General features: G+C 40.9%; 1 protein-coding gene across 9 annotated transcripts in view; it reads right to left on the bottom strand.

Moving 5' to 3' along the window:
• GFRA1 (GDNF family receptor alpha 1) overlaps positions 1 to 17,790 on the bottom strand; it is a 209,035-nt gene that overhangs the window by 66,425 nt on the left and 124,820 nt on the right. For all 9 annotated transcript variants that reach the window (XR_012132999.1, XM_073240343.1, XM_073240346.1 and 6 more), the window contains one exon: positions 345 to 681. Coding sequence is in view for 8 of the 9 variants with exons in the window: in XM_073240343.1 (XP_073096444.1) it covers positions 345 to 681 (337 nt within the window). In the remaining variant the exon portion in view is untranslated. The remainder of the gene's footprint in view (positions 1 to 344; positions 682 to 17,790) is intronic.

Below are 17,790 nucleotides of genomic sequence, written 5' to 3'. Positions count from 1 at the left end.
GCTTGCAGAGTGAGCACCCCCTTCAGCTCACCTGGCCTCAGGTAACCCTCTGTGCTTATTAAGCATGGTTGTAATTACGTTGTCATCCTAACACTTCCCAAAGCTTTCCATTGGTTCAAGACGGGACCCCCACTCAGTGCAAAAGCCTGACCAGCTGCTGGAGAACCACGTGTCAGGTGCAGAGATCAGTTTCTGGTCAATCCATCCATTCCAACACCTGCCCTTCCCCTCTGCCCGCCCCCCAACCCACTGTAGAAATTTGGGAAACAGGAGCCTGGCCACTGAAGCAGCCGCAAAGGCTCTCCCACCATCTCATTAATCACGGGCTGCTGGCGCCTGCTCACCTGCAGATGTAATTCGTCTTGCAGGAGTCCTGCAAGTTCAGACAGTTGGGCTTCTCCTTCTCCTCGTAGGAGCACACAGGCACGATGGTCTGCCGCCTCCGCTCGGTGCAGGCGATGTCCCGGCAGGAGCAGAAGAGCATGCCGTAGCTGTGCTTGGCTGGAACCTTGTCGAAGAACTGCCGGAGGGCCTTGTGGCACTTGCGCCGGTTGCAGATGTCATTGGACATGCTGGTGGTACACGGGGTGATGTACGCGGACCTGTACTTCTTGCAGGTGTCATCGAGGTTGCAGGCCTTGGCAGCATCAAGGCAGTTGTTCCCTTTGGGAATGTGCTCCACTGCAGAAGGAGAGAAAGGCAGGCGTGACCTCAGGGCTGGGCACTGGGCTGCTCACATCTCTGTGTTAACTGAGATCTGGCAGTTCATCTGACAATGCCAGGGGCTCTGATCAACAAGCTAATAATTGAATGAGTTCACGACAAGGAGAAAGTATTCAGCAGTGCAAAGACTGGCAGCGCAGAGGAGCATACACGCACAGCATTCCTTACATGTATAATGAGGAGGTACTGAGTGAGGCCAAAGGAGCTCAGGCACCTGCCTGCCTGTGGATAAATAAGGCAACAGGAGAGTAAGTTTCCAGTCCCTGGTTGGTAAACTGAAATTAGGATAAAAGGAAAAAAGCAACAAATTATATACTTGTTCATTATACAGTATATAAAATGATATGCTGAATGTAAGTATAATTGCCATGCAATCCTCTAGGAATATAATTATGTAATAAATGCAAATATTACATGCTAATTACTATATGATTAGAGAGTAATTACATGGTTATTTAAGCCCAGAAGACAAAATATTATGCCAGCTCTCTAAACAGGAAGAAGTAACTACACAAAGCTGTATTTAAGTTCTAGCTCAGAGGCCATTGGAAGAAAACCAGAATAAATTACATAAAAATTTGCAAACCTCAATCACCACTTAACTTACCACAAACAAAATGTGGGATCTGTGAGTACTGAGGCTGCAGATGAGAAAAATTCACCCAGTATTTCGGAAAGAATATCGAGGAGCTTACAAACTACAGGCTTTAGGAATTTCATAAAATATACGTTGTCTTCTGCCCAAGCCCTCTGTGCTCATTGAGAAACCACGGCTGTCAGAGAGACCACGGCCCTCACTGTGCTGCCCACCATGCCGCTGGAGAGAAAGCCTGGTGGAGGCACGGCCCACTGGGGTGGCTGGGTGAGCGGGCCAAGGCCAACGGGCAGAGTTAAAAGATGGATGGACTAGGGAAATTAAGCTCATTCCCCACGACACAGGAGCTTCCCCAGGGAGAGGAAGTGATGGACAAACCTCAGGAGCCAAGTTATAAGGTATCCATGGAAAACTGATAAGTAGGTGTAGCTGTGACCCTCCAGAGACATCAAGAAGGCAGCAGACAAACATCAGGCAATTGTGGGATTCAGGCCCACAGGTTCCTGCTCAGGCCTCAAGCCCTTGCATGGATTCTGGAACCCCCTTTCATTCTATTTATGCCCCCAGTTGATAGGGGCCACAAAAGCATTTGGGAAATTACAAGAGACTGGAGAGAGGAGAGAGAGCCCAGGTGGATTGGGGGACAGAAAGGAGAGTGCATTTAGTGTGTCTACAGGGCACACGGAATATTCTTCAGCCTTTAACAAAGAAGGAAATCCCGCCATAGGTGACAACATGGATGAGCCCTGAGGATATTATGCAAAGTGAAATCAGCCAGTCACAGGAAGACAAATACAGCAACGCTTCCACTTAAATGAGGGTTCAAAACACTCAAACTCAGAAGCAGGGAGTAAAATGCTAGTGGCCCCAGGCTGGCAGGAAGGGAAATGTGGAGCTGTTGCTCAATGGGTACAAAGTTTCAGTTACACAGGATGAATACCTTCTAGGGATCTGCTGTATGCATCGTGTCTATAGTTAGTAATAACCGTATGCTACACTTAAAAATCTGTTAAGAGGGTAAGTCCCATGTTAAATGTTCTTATAACAACAAAAAAATATAAAGGGCATATGAAGCAAGTCCAACAATCTCAGGGGAAAAGGCTCCCTGTTCTTCTGAAGATGTGCCTTGCTTTAAGAGAACCCAATATGCAAAAATCTGAAACTACAAAATGATACCTCGGCACCATAAGCAGTATTACGCTGTTCCCCAGGTTCATGTTCCTGCCTATGACATCTGAATCCAGCAGTCTAAAGGGGAAGGCAATAAACAAGCCATTCAGCCCTTCCTGGGTGCAGGGAGCCAGCAGCTGCACACGCATCCCTGCTGGTTTAACAAGCACACCTGGTGCATTTTCTCCATCATGATCTTCCCAAGCCTGCTTCTCTCTGGCTCCTCTTTTTATACTTAGGCTGCTCGGGTCTCAAGGAATGAAACAGTCACCATGTGCCCTGACAGGATCATGAGGACCTTCAGACCTTGGTAACATTTCCAGCCGTTTCCTCTTTTGAGACTTCTAGTATTGCACTGTTGGCAACAGTGATTTATATTTTGGAGGGTCTAGAGTTTGTTAAGAGATACCGAAATTATGCATTTTGGGGATGATAATCTAAAAGAAATTAATATGATCACATTCTAGATCATCTGGGTTAGGCGCTTAAGGCTGGATATTGGTACATAATTTCACCACCTACATTTACATGTGCATTGGTGTTGAAGGGTACTCATGATTTATGGCTAAAAAGAAAGAATAGAGGCACAGAGGTGGACTTAACACTTAAGTGATGTAGCCAGTGATATATGAACCAGCAGCTCGTGCAAGTTCAAATGGAGAAAAATGGCAGAAGAATTAAGTCATCACATGATACCGAGTAACAGCCTGCCAAACTCAAAAGAATTCATGCTGAAACAGAGTACATATTCTGATTTTTAAACACCAATTTGCTCTTAGCAAAAAAAAAAAAAAATCCCTTACATTAAATTAATGTTATTAACTTGCATGTCACTGTTTTTAAAGTTTTATTCATGCTTAATTTGTGTGTGTTGCTTTTCTAGTTGTGTGAAAGTAAAGAATAAGAGCTGAGAGTTTTTGTGTTTTTAAATTTCAAATAAATTATAATAAAAATAATAAAATTCAATACATGGGGTCCAGAAAATTTATTTACCGAGTTAGTCCATGCACAAGTTTTAAAAAAGTGGCCTGGAAAAACATCTTCTTGATTGACACTGGTCTTGGCAATGCATTTTTGGATATGACATAAGCAACAACATCAAAAAAAATAAACAAGTGGGGCTACATCAAACTAACCAGTTTCTGCACAGCAAAGGAAACCCATCAACAAAATGAAAAGGCAACCTTGGAATGGAAGCATTTGCAAGTCATGTATCTGGCAAGGGGCTAAATATCCAAAATAAATGCTGAGTTCATACAACTCAATAGCAAATAATAATAATAATACTCCCATTAAAAAATGGGCAAAGAACTAAAATAAACATTTTTCCAAAGAAGATAGCCAAATGGCCAACAAATACATGAAAAGCTGTTCAGTATCACTAATCACCAGGAAAATGCAAATCAAAACTACAATGAGATATCACCTTGCACCCGTTAGAATGCTAACATCAAAAAGATAAGAGACAACAAATCCTAGTGAGGATGTGGAGAAAAGGGACCTCTTATGCACTGTTGGTAAGATTGTAAATTGGTGCAGCCACTATAGAAAACAGTATGGAGGTTCCTCAAAAAATTAAAAATAGAACTACCATGGGATTTAGCAATTCCACTTCTAGGTATATATCCAAAGGAAACAAAACCATTATATTGATGAAATACTGGCACCCTCATGTTCATTGCAGCATCATTTACAGCAGGCAACAACATTGGAAAACAACCTAAAGGTCCATCAGTAGATGAATAAGCACACACACACACACACACATACACACACACATAATGGAATACGGCCATATATTATTCAGCAATAAAAAAGAAGGAAATCTTTGCAACAACATAGATAGACCTTGAGGGCATTATGCTAAGTAAAGTAAGTCCAAGAAAGACAAATACTCTAATCTCGCTTATATGTGGAATCTAAAACGAAACAAAAAAATCAAATGCATAAGGGAAAAAAATCAGATTTGTGTCACTAGAGGCAAGGGGAGGGAAAGGAGAATTGGATAAAAGTGGTCAAAAGGTACAAACTTTCAGTTGTAAGAAGATAAGTACTCAGGATGTCATGTACATTATGACTACAGTTAACACTGCTGTATGGTATATCTGAAAGTTGCCAGTAATGCAAATACTAAAAGTTCCCATTCACAGGGAAAAAACTTTTTTTTCTTCTGTTTTTGTATCTATTTGAGGTGATAGATGTTAACTGAATTTATTGTGGTAATCATTATGCAACATACGTAAGTCAATTCACTATGCTTAAACTTACACAATGCTGCCTATTAATTACATCTCAAAAAAACTGAAAGAAAAAAAATTGGCTTCTTGTATGCCTGCTTTGTTAAAATAATATTAGCTCCCTTTACAAAGTTGTTAAAACTACATAAGCTACTAATGAATTTTTTTCTTCTGAATGATATAAGGAAAAGTAAAGCCGTATTTCAAAGGAAAAGCTTTCGACAAAGTGGCAATTTGGGGAACCATTTTATGTTCAAACAAACTGTTCAAAGTTTACTCCATTTAGCAAGTGGTGGGACTCAGCCTCACCCTCGGCTGATTCTGATTTCACAGATATATAATCCTGTCAGAGCACCATCTCCTTACCATTATTTCAGAGCCCATGACAAATTCTAGAATGCACAACTGGGCATATTCAGAGAGACAAAAATTTGTTAATTTATTTCCAGCTCATAGGAAATAAACGATATTTATGACTCCTTTTTGTTTCTGATTCTCATTCACAAAAAATATGCTCATGACCTTACCCAGATAGAACCTGAGGGAGATAAAAGAAGTAAATTTAAGACTAGTGTTCCTTACAATAGAGATTCAAAAAGTTTATTAAATAGTCCTTAGCAAGATGTTAAAAGGATAATGTACTATGACTAACCAGGTTGGTTTAATGCAAGGTTGGTTTAATATTTAGAAGTCAATGTAATCCACTATCGTAGCAGACAGTAAGATAAACATATGGTTAGTTTCATAGAAAAAAAAAAGTCTTCAATAAATTTCAACTCTCATTCCATAATAAAAAATGCCCAGCAATCTAAAAATAGTAGAGAACTTTCTTAATTTGATAAAGAGCACCTATGAAAAACCTATAGCTAAAATCATATTTCAAAGTGAAATATTGACTTTTCCCCCCCTAAAATCAGGAGCAAAGGAAGGATGGCCTTTCTTACCACCTATAGTCCAAGCCATTGCAGTAAAGCAATAAAAAGAAACAAAAGGTATAGAGATTGAAAAGGAAGAATCTCTATTTATAGATGACTTGGAAATCCTAAGGTATCTTTAAAACAACTACTAAAACTAGTAAGTGAATTTATTAAAGTCAAATGACATAAAGTTAACAATTAAAAATCAACTGTATTTTTATAAACTATCAGCAAAAATATCAGTAAACAAAATTTAAAAACAATTCAATTTATAATAGTGACCAAAAAAAGACACTTAAGAATGAATTTAATAAAAGACATGCAAGATCTCTACACTGAAGACTACATGATGACTGGATGGAAATATATACCATGTTCATGGATCAGAGGACTTAATATTGTTAAGATGTTAGTTATCCCCAAATTGTAAAGTGTTTTGAAACTGGCAAACAGATTCTAAAACTTATATGGAAATGCCAAGGACATAGCATAGCCAAAGCAATTTGAAGGACTTTATACTAACTTCAAGGTTTACCGTAAAGCCATTGTTATGAAGATAGTATGGTACAGCATAGACAGACAAGTCAAACAATGAAACCAGAAAACAGAACTCAAATTAAATATACCCACATATCTACAGTCATATGATTTTTGACAGAGTCACTAAAGAAACCCAACAGAGAAAGGCTTCTCAACAAATGCAGAACAACTGAAAATCAATGTAAAACTACAACAAAAATACCTCCATCCCTTTGGGAAAATGTCAGGCAACTTTTTTATAAAACTAAACATACCTACTCTATGACCTAGCATTTCCACTTCTAGGTATTTATCCAAGAGAAATGAGAACATATGTCCATAAAAAGACTTGTATAAGAATATAACACTATATTGATAGTAACAAAAAACTGGAAGCAGCTCCTGTATCCATTAATAGGAAAGCAGCTAAATAAACTGTGGTCTATGCAACAGAATACTACTCAGAAATAAAAAAAGATGAACTACTAATACACACCAAGCATGCATGAATCTCAAAAACACTATCTCAATGAAAAATGTAATTCACTACAGTAACAGACAGTAAGATAAACACACGGTTACTTCCATAGAAAAAAAAAGTGTTCAATAAATTTCAACTCTCATTCCATAATAAAAAATGTTCGGCATGTACTCATACACATAAAAGTACATGCCAAACAATTCTATGTTCATGAGGATCTAGAACAGGCAATCCTATTGGTGAAAAAAAATCAGAAGAGTGGTTGCTTCTAGGAGATGGAGGTAGATTTGGCTGGGAAGGGGCAAGAGAGAACTTTCTGGAGTGATCCATGGTAAGGTTCTCTATCTTGATAGAGGGTTTGGGCAAAACTCAGAGAATGGTACACTTAAAGTTTGTGCATATATAAATTGTTCTTTAAAAGGAAAAAAATGTAAACAAATATTAAAAACTAGTTAATGGTATGTATGCTGAAGTACTTAGGAGAAGTATATTAATATATATATTCAAAAGACTTAGATGAATTGATAGATGTACAGAAGGATGGCTAGATGGATACTTACAAAGCAATTACATTCAAATTTAATGGTAGCATCTAGATGGTGGGCTGACTGTAAATTGTTTTCTACTTTTCTGTTTGTTTGAAAATGTTCAAATAAAATATTGGAGGAGTGGATTCATGTAAACCTCATTCATTAAATAAAACTTTCACATGCACAAATTATGGAAAACATCTCTGAGCCCCCTGCCCTTTGCTTCCCTTCTTAATCTCCCCACAAATTCACCTCCAATTCCCTCTCAGGTAATGCTGTGTATGAGGCTGCAATGAAGTTCAAAATAAATATTCCTGAAGTTATAGGACATATAAATGAGAGTTTTCACTTGGTAGGAAGATTGACTTCCATGTCTATTCAATGGATCCCCCAGTGCACAAAAATACCACGTCAATGACTTCAGGGCGGAATGATTCAGTGTGGCCACTTGAGTCACACCCAATTCTCCGTGGACCCCCACACCACCCGGAGGAGCAGGAGCAAGCCTATGTTTCACAATCTGGGCACCAGCACCTTCTCACCCGCGTGGGAAGGCTTCTGAACAGCTTTGCCGTGACTCTGAGCGCCATCCTCTCCACAGCTCATTTCAGAGCTCAGCATTAAAATGCTGCCTTCCTTCCTCGCCTCCACCTCTAATCTCTCCCTCCATCTGCTGTTATTCATTCTTTAACTCGGTAGAATGCCTGGGATGCGGTCTGAATGGGAAGTTAGTTTCAGAATGAAGGCTGTTTACTAGAAATCCTTTTTTCTTGGGGGAGGGCGCGTGTGCACGTGTGGGCTATGCCAGGTACCGAGGGCGTCTCCAGCATCGCCCAGCACCGTGTTATGGAGAATGCCACTGAACCAGCTTTTCCTTTCACAGGCATAACATGCTGCTATTTTGCAGGTTACGTATTGCTTTCTCTATCATCCTTGTAAGCCTCTCCAGCTGTGATCACATCTAATGTGACTTGTTTCCTATTTTCTTGGGCATGGGAAGTATAACCTTCACAGCAACAGGAGAGATATAAAGGGGAATAAAAAGGGTCAGGAGAGGGTGCAATGAATTAGGAGCCAGGGGGTTTAAACATGGTTCAGTCATCTGAGTGTCTTTGGACAAGTCAGCTTTCTCCCCTGTGGGCCTGGGCCCCAGTTTCCCCACTTGTGAGATGATAGATCTAGGGTCCCTTCAAGCCTCAATGTTCTTTGATTTGATGGTTATGATGCAAATTGCCTTTTCTGATTACAATGTCAAGTAGTAAGGATAAAACTTGAAGATTAGGGACAGAATGTAAAAAAAATACCCAGCACTCAGAAGGCGCTAGCCTCTCAGCTCTTTGCCGCAGTAAGGAGTACATGGACCAGAGATTTCCACCCTAACCTACAGACAGAGCATATTTGTCCCTCCAACGCAGAGAGATGTGGAGGTGTCAGGGATGAATTATGCAGTGGGAGAACCTTTCACATCCCAAACTCCTCTGGAGCGAGGAGCTGCCTTTATCCCAAGTACAATCCACACACTGTCCCAAATCAAAGAGGCTATATCACTATGGCCGCAGCCTCTCATTACTTACAGTTAGAAAATGCCACCATTATTGGCAAACGCCAGAACCAGCTAACAGGTCAGAATGATTCAGGAAGAAACACAGACACAAGCAACTAGAAATCCATTTCTATAGATGATAAGGTGGAATAAAGCAGTAAATACATTAAAATTTGCATGGCCTGCATGAAGATGTGACTTATTAAGCAAGAAGTTCACAAGACACAGTGAGGGAATGTTGTTTACAAATGCCTGCCAATTTCCGGGTATCTGTCGGCCTTTCTTTTTAGGGCTGCAGAACTGAATTCACAACTGGTTTTCTCCTTCTTTCTGACTTGATTCATTACTGTGTTAACATAACTACTGTTCTCCTTCTAATAGCCTCCCTCTAATGTGTTATCCCAGCAAATGAAAAATGGGTCAAAAGCTCCAAGATCTTCACAGGGGTAGAGCAAGCTTTTGCAGAAGCTCACATTTACAGTCTGGTTTTCTGATATCCACATGGATCAGATGGCAAATCTGATCATACAGGTTGTGACCCTTGTAATCAATCCTTCAAGAGCTTGGCCTCTTCCAGCTGGGGCACTAAAAATTACATTTCAAACTCACATGTTGGCTCTTTGGAGCCCATTTTGTCATTCATACACCGTTTCAGACATATTGTATTACATGATGATGAATTTCCTCCTTGTCCTGTTTTTTTCATACCTTACACAACTACATTAAGCCACACACCCTACCCAAGTTTTCTCTGAGGTTCACAGTGGCTGAATTATTCTCAATACTTGTAAATTTGGAAATAATTATTCTGTATCGTGAAGACAGTGTCCAGGGTTAACCACCCACCAGTCATGGACTCACCCCAAGCTCACCCGTTAGAGCTTCCATTTCCATAATGCACATACTGTGTCCCCCCATCCATACCTTAAAAAATCAGATGCCTCGTATAAGTGGTGAGCAAGTCACATGCATGCTGCAAAATGATTAATAGTGCTGTCTTGGCAAATGGGATCATTACATTTTTAATTAACCTTTCCAACCTCATCCACCTTTTCCTTTTGTTATACATTGGGTCTCTGAAATTTTCTTCTTGTTTATGTTCAACTAGGTTTGAAACAAAGGCATGAAAAATGATAGCAGGTGATGTAGGAGCTGGTGCCGAGGTGAGATGCCTGGTGAGGTGCTGTGCCTCATTGTACATGGAACATGGGGACAGGCACTCAGAACTTGGTGGCTAGGTTCCCACCTAATTTTTGTTTTGGCAGCTTAGTGTTATTTAATGGCCTTGGCTACCAGGAAACTGGCTTTTTAGAATCTCTTTCAACCTAATTATAATTACTGTGTATAAATCATATAATGATCGATTATAAAAATCTCGGGTTCATAAATATTTAACTTAGCATTTAAATCCACACTGCAGGAGTGTATGAAATTTCTGAGCCCGTCTCTTTGCAAACAACTGCTTTATTACAGTTCCAGTGCCAATTACTGAAAACTGAACCAAGCTTGTCTTTCAGCACACTCAGGCACATATTTGAGCACAATGGCTTCCCATGTATTAAGATGGCACAATTTAGTTATTCCTAAAATATGCATGCCTCTCATTAAAAATGTATTTTGCAAAGTCTTCTATCGTCATCTTTTAATTCCTCAAGTATGGAGAGGCACAATGATGATACTGTATGTAAAAATACTCATTAAAATATATTTTATCTACTGTAAGATTGATTCTGAGATAATTGAGGTCAGATTTGTTTGGAAAATGTATTGTGACATGTGCAAATGCTGATGCAAAGAGGAAATGATCTTCTGCGAGGACTCAAGTAAAACAGCTAAATATTTTTCAGCAAAATCATAAAGCTATAATTGGATTTCAATTTAGTAATAGTCAGTCGAAGACAGGCCATTTTTAATAATCTAATTATGTGTTCAGGGCTTACCCTAGAACTCAGTGACTGCTGCAGAACTATTAATTGTACCCAATCCTGTTGCATCTTCAACCATGAAATTTGCTATTACATATAGGACTGGCTTTCAGTTACTAGTATTTTTTTCCAATCTCAGATAATCTTTATAACATCCCCAAATGCCTATTCCTTCAATTTTCAAAAAGCAAAGCCTTTTAATAACTCTCTCTGGAACAGAACACTTGATCTCAAGTAGCTCAGCTCTGAGGTCCTTCTACAGACATAAGTCACAATGAGATCTATAAACATCTACCCTATTTTTATGAAGACACAGAGAGCAGCCCTTGCTTTTATCTGATTTTCATTAATTAAAGGTATTTAATTGCAAACATCTCATTAGCAGTAAAATTAATGAGTATTTCAACTACAGGAAAAGATCTGCATGATAATGCAAACCTAATTCATTTTATGGGGTACAAACTTGTGTAAGCTCCACTGATATTTCGCCATTTCAGTAAAGGGTAAACATATCTTCACAACCAGTCCTGCTTCTCCCCTAGGGAAAACACCAAATGTGAGCCAACCAAGGAACAAAGAACCCAAGTGCTCTCCCACTTTTCTGCTGACATATCACCAGAGAGGACTAACTGGAAGGGAAATATGGGATGGTTTGTTTTTAATCATTTTCTAAGTTACTATTAAATAAACAGATAGCCTTAAAAAGATGCGCCTAAACTTTTATTAAATGAGCATACCCAAATTTAGAAACTTCTAAGTGTGTGCCAGGCTAAGTAAGAACTCTGGGAAGCTGGATGCTTACCCCAGGACAGCTGCCAGTACTCCAGACATTTCATGGAACTCTTCCCTCAGAACTGGACACATGTTTCTTTGGAATACTCTGAGCAACCGCAAATCTCCACATCAGAGGTGGATTTTAAAAGCCAAATGCCATCCAGCACTAACTGTGGTGATGAAATGGTGATGAGGTCGGGCAGTGTTCAGGGGAAGAAGGTAAATGGTGAATGAACATACTGATTTTTTCACATGCGTGACCGTGGACCAAGTGAAGGTCCTGTGGCCAGGCATGGTCATGGACTGAGTGAAGGTCCTGTGGCCATGATGCTCACCTGGCCCTGGTGGGCTGGCTCATCACACATGTGTGCGCAATACATCACTACTGACTCTACATAAAGAGCTCCGCCCAGTGCTCAGGGTGACACGGTGGCACCACTGCAAGGCCACAGGAGAGCAGAGCAGAGGCTGGAGTGGTGGCAGTGCCAAGGACAGAGGCCCAGAGGACGGCTGTGTGGACAGAGGGGCCCAGAGGCAGAGACCGGCTTGCTGCATGCAGACTCGCTCTGAATGAATGGGATTCTAGTGACTGACCTGCCACCTGGAAATAAAGTTGGGTATAACCCTTTCACCCCAAGAACGTTTTGCTGTCAATTTCTTTGGTCACACTGAATCCATAACGAACTTGCCTGGGGGCTGAAACCCATTGGCAAGACACCCTTTCACCCCAAGAACGTTCTACTGGCATTTCTTTGGTCTCATTGAATCCATAGTGGACTTGTCCAGGGCTGAAATCCATTGGCAAGACAGTGACTTAGAATTCAGCTTTGAAAACAACCCGTCGAGTGGCTTTCTAGCCAATGATAAAAAGGTTTTGAGCCAATGATAGCACCAGAATAAGTTGTATCTCACAGAGACTAACCTGAAGAACAGTATTCATCTGTTCATGTGTCCTTGGTAGGCTCATTATCGATAGTCATACGATTTGCCATGTTTGTCCAGGGAGGTACAGCAAAAGAATGCCACCAGAAGGCAGGTGAGAGGCCTGGATGTCACCTCCACTACACAATCAACAGAAATTGTTCTGGCCTCTGATATACACAGACCCAAGAAAAAGTATGCATTCCAGAGCCAAAGAATCTGCTGAAACAATGAAAAATGAAGAGACTGAAGATCCTATTAAGTAGCCTGGATAATGCTGAGATAATGATGAATCATCGATGATGTTGGTGGTTGTCAGAGCCCTCACAGTGCGGGATTTCAGCACAGATAAGCTAAATATCAGGTCTTTATTTTTAGTTAAAGAGCATAAAATTCAATGCCTTTCCTCCCACGAGCCTATTTACATACCTGCTGGGCTACCTCTTTGCTTTCACCTGCTTCCCAATTAATACCCTATTAAGCCGCTCCACTTGCAGTGGCTTTCACCTTCCCCGCAGCCCCGCAACCACCGCTCATCTGCTACAGCTCAATTGTTTCTTTTGGGAAGATAAACAAAAGCTGCATGAATAATCATGGCAGGGCTTTGCGTTTACAGGGTGCACTTTCTCAGAAAGCAGTGGACAGCAGCTGAGGCCCTTTCAGGGAGAGAAAGCCTGTAGCTGGGCAAAATGTCTAGAGTTAAGTGTAACCACATTCCAGAAGATTATGGGGGAGGAGGAATGTCCATCTTAATTAATCAGATTTGTGAACCTGGATTATATATATACATTTTTAATAATGTTTTGCTCCACTCAAGAGGGTGTTTCACGTCAGGTTGGGTTAATAATATTTTGTTTGGTTAAGAGTTCTTAGGTGACCCATTTTAATGACAATAACTCATTACTTCTCTTTCAAGCAAACAGGTTTTAAGTGTTGGATAGTTCCTTCAAGCAGTGACCAAACTTTGAGGCATCCGAAGCCCCTGGAGAACAAACGTTAAAACCAAAAGCACGAATTCCTGAGTCTGGTCCCATCCCCTGATAATCTGCAGTTTTATAAGACTCTCAGGTACTTTCAATAATCAGATGTGGAACCCGCTCATCTTCAGTGAGTTTAACGTTTCATTTGTACTACCCACCTGCACTCCCGCCTACTTTCTGGTAAATACTGGCTTTCTGGTTAGTTCTGATCACATTTTTAGGAATGTAGTCTTTAAGAGGTACCTTACAGTGGGTAGCTTGTTAGGGCCTTGTTCCATGAATACCTGCTTGACAAGACGGCTTTCTTTGCCCATGTTTCCAGTGTAACTTCCAAATTAAGCCGAGGCTAGATTCACCAGGTGGCCTCAGCAAAGATACTTCCAAGGTGGGCTAAGACAAAGCCCCCCTCGACCAATCCCCCATGGCTCCCATGAGCCACAGAGGAAGCAGACAGCAGAACGGGTATGTTTGGCCCTCTACATGCCTCAGTGAACCTCTGTGTTTTATTTTAACAGTGTGTTGGCAAGTGGTCCTGCTCATTTCGTTTCTAGCTTTAAATTGGTTCCAAGTGCATTCACACATTCACCCTTCTGAGCCCCAGTGTAACTCCTGATAGATCCCCATTTGAAGATACGCAAGTTAGCTCAAGGATTAAGTTTAAACCCTGGAATTTTTACATTAAAATTCCTTAGTCAGGATCTCCATTGTGTCCCTGTAACTTCATCTGTAGCTCTGCTCCCACAGGAATTGCAGAGTAAATACAGCTATAATAGAGCCATGTTTGGTGGGCACCAAGCCATGCCTCCCTAAGGAGGTGTTCTCCACCTGGCTCCTGCCCCACTGGATGCTGGGAACTGGCTGAGGCTGGTGGGTAATCTGGCACTCTCAGGCTGCTTTTGGTACATGTCTTTCCTCAGTTTCTCACACAAACATATTGGTTATGGAATAATCTGATGCACACATGAATTAAGAACCCTGGGCTAAATGAGAACAATCCCAGCTCCTAGACCCTGATATTTCCACTTACCTATTTGCTGAATAAAAATGGGTATAGTTTAGGCAGAATGCATGTGTTCCACCCCAAAGCTCCTTTAAGCTTCAAAGTGTGCCTTTTCTTATAAAGACCTGGACTTGCACACTAGCTGGTATTTGTGAGAAATGACCACTTAGACAGTTCCATTTAACCCTGGGCAAGGCTGAAGCTGGATTTGAGTGCTGGGGTCAAGACGAATCCATCAGCTTTATGCCTGGAGAGATGAGAATGACAGTCGGCACAAGTGCCAAGGTGCAGGCCAGCTGCTAATGCTGCTCTCCGTGCCCCTGGACATGCCATGGGTACAAGGTCACCCTTTTGCTAGGGCATTCAGGGACAACAGAAGTGAAGAAGGCCAGCTGTGCTGTCCTGCAGTGGAAGAGGGTTGGAGACATGGAATGTAGCGGTGAATTTATATGCCCTGTAGGAAAACAGCCTGGGTCCCTGAATACCCTTAACTAATGGAAGAGGCTTTGTGTTGTGGAAAATCCTGTTTTAAGACACAGGAAGAACCCCACAAAGTCAGACCTTATATCTCTGTGACTTGGTCTGCTTCTCATGAAATTGTCAAACACAGGTATTAGTCTTCTGACACTTTGGCCTTAAAAAATAAAAAACAAACGCTCCTGGTAATCTTCCGATGTGTCTAGAGCTGCCTGCATTACCAGGAAAGACAGGACATTCTCCTTCACGTGACATTAGCTATGAGCTGACCCAAGAAAGCTGAGAAAGTTACTGAGGTGGGAATATGGTAGAGCTCAGATTCCTATGAAGGTGGCAATGAGGGCTGGTCTGACTCAGTAAGGGAGCTGACATTCTCAGGATCATCATGTGCCCTCTAAGCAGTTCTTGGGGAAAAAAATGGAAGTCCATTTGGCTGTTCGCTAGGGAACAAGGTTTTCCCAGCTTCTATTTTATTTATAGTGTGGGACAGATGATCTGTAATGTTAGACTTAAGAGCTGTTAGTTTTAACTAAAAGGAGATCCATCCCATCAAGTCTTGGAGGATTTCACATAAGAAACTCTCCAAGAATTTCACCTAAGAAATTCTGTTCAAGATCGTAAGTGGCACCATATTCAGTGATGTTTGGGGGCTGTAGTGGTTGGTGGCTTATGTAGTTTAGAGATTTGACCAAGGAATTCATTTGTTAAATAACAAAAACAAACATTAAATGTAATTTAAGAAAGGTCAAAGGGCATTATAACGGAGAACCAAAGTTTTGGACATCTAACCCATATCCCCAAGTTGGGAATTAATTTCTAGTATGTTGTTTGCATGTTGGAAAGAAAATTTTAAAAGCAATTGTCTAAATCTATTTCTTGACACCAATAAGAGGTCTTCTTAGTGTGGTGAAGCCTCTTTCAAGTACCGGTAGCTCTGGAAGGCTTCTGCATTTGAGGGGAAAATAGAAAGGACACTGTAAATGGGATTGCAAACCCCACACAGTCCTCTGAGGAAAGGATCGCAGTCATCTGCTATAACCAAACATTGCAGAGGGAAAAGGTATCCACATAACATTAGTGCGTCAACAAATACATAAAGTACTGAAGTCCCACATATTTGACATTTGAAGAACAAAGCTATCCATCAATGTCCTGGCACAGATCGATCAAACCAAATGCTATTGCTGAAAACCTAATAGTCTGATAGTAATAATGTAGCCATAAAACCTCTGGTCTATAATTGACTGCTTCCACTCGAAGCTAACATGTCCAAAAGAGTGACTAATGCTCACCTAAAGATTTCACTTGCGTTGAATGACAATCAGTTACACCTGACACTAATCTCAGTGGCTGGCTTGTGCAGGATAACAGCCCAGGGCCAGACGCCCAGAGGGTGTGGGGAAAGTACATCCCCAAACAAGTGATGCCCATATGTGATGGTTAAAGGTGAATCTGAGGTATGTTTTCTCTTGGCCACCTCCTTTAGATGTGATGAGGCTGCCACTTTCTCACAAAGAAATTAGAAATGTACATGACTGTGGAGTCCTGTACCAATACAGCAAGTTCCTCATGGCATTCAGATCTTAGTTGTCAAGTTTTGTTCAGTGAACATATTACTATAAATTACATTCCCAGACCATAAGACCTTATGCTTTATCTCTCTTGTAATAAGCAACTAGATGCCCAGAATCCAAGGGTGGTGGCCTAGAGCAGGGCGTGGGAGCAGGGACACGCACAGCATTCACAAATCTTGGCCTTCTGTCCTGTTTTTTCTTTTTTTTTAAGGTTCCTGGACTGTCTGTGGGTTCTGGGTGCCAGCCTGGTGGATGGTTTGCTTAAGTGGGTCTTCTTGGACAAAAGAGGTAGCCGGGATGTTGGCAGTAAGAACTGAAGTTTGCAAGGAAAGCTTATTGTTATTGTTAGATGACAAACAAAAGATTCTTTACTTCTCAGGACAAATTCAGAGCCAGCCCTCCACTAGTACAAATGGCTGCTGAAGGTGCAGGAACCATGCAATGCGGGATTATTCATCATGGGCATTTGCCACAACCAGACAGATCAAGTTCAATGATGCCTAGCCACATAGCAGGACTGAGAAAGGGCTGGGTTACATCTTAGTGTTTTGCTGTGTTTTCAATCTCCAGTAAGGTTTTGCCTGCACTAACTGAAAACCACCATCGCTTCAATAATGACTGATTTCTAAGTATGAGAATTCCTCCCTTCCCTTCAACACAGAGGACAGAAACCTCTGCATCTTTTGGCCCACAGTCCTGAGTAAAAGCCCTTTATATGTTGAATTCAAGTGAAATGAAGTCATCCCCTGGTTTCATTATGGCAAAAGTCCCCCACATCTTCCTGTGCCCCAAAATGGATTGGCAAATTTCAGTTCCCTAGTCACTGTTTGTCACCAAAAGCAGAAATTTTTATCACCATTATATAGTTCTTTGTAACTAGAAATTTTAATTAATATGTCTGGTGGCTTCTAATGGACTTTGAGTATACGTCAGATTGCTTTGTGCTCTTTGATATATACTTAAAGGTAATTGGGAAGTCTTACTGATGTATTTTTAAAGAGAAAACTATTGATTAATAACATTTCAGTATTAATATAACCACTTTGTGTGGGATCAAAAAACATCAATAGTAGAAAACCCATATTTACCTACAAATTAACAACTCTATATAGATCTGTTACTTTAAGCTAAATGGGGTGCATCCACTCATTACACTCCAACAGGGACGAGACTCCTCATAATAAAGATTAAAGCTGAAGTTGGCCTTATTTTTCCACTGCATGAAATGAATGCTTTTCACCACTTCACGCCCTGGTACAGCTGCAGAATAGCTGCAGTAAAGCACAGGCCCACTTCCTCCTCTAACAGGCCAATATTTTCAATGCCTTACTCGATGAAAACATTTCATACTTTGGGAGCTTTAATTGCTGCCACTGCCAAGCAGAATGAAATAAAAAATGATAGTACCATTCAGAATGGAGGTG

Source organism: Manis javanica, chromosome 7, assembly GCF_040802235.1.
Source record: "Manis javanica isolate MJ-LG chromosome 7, MJ_LKY, whole genome shotgun sequence".
Lineage (NCBI taxonomy): Eukaryota > Metazoa > Chordata > Mammalia > Pholidota > Manidae > Manis > Manis javanica.
This window is presented reverse-complemented; position numbering and strand designations above follow the sequence as displayed.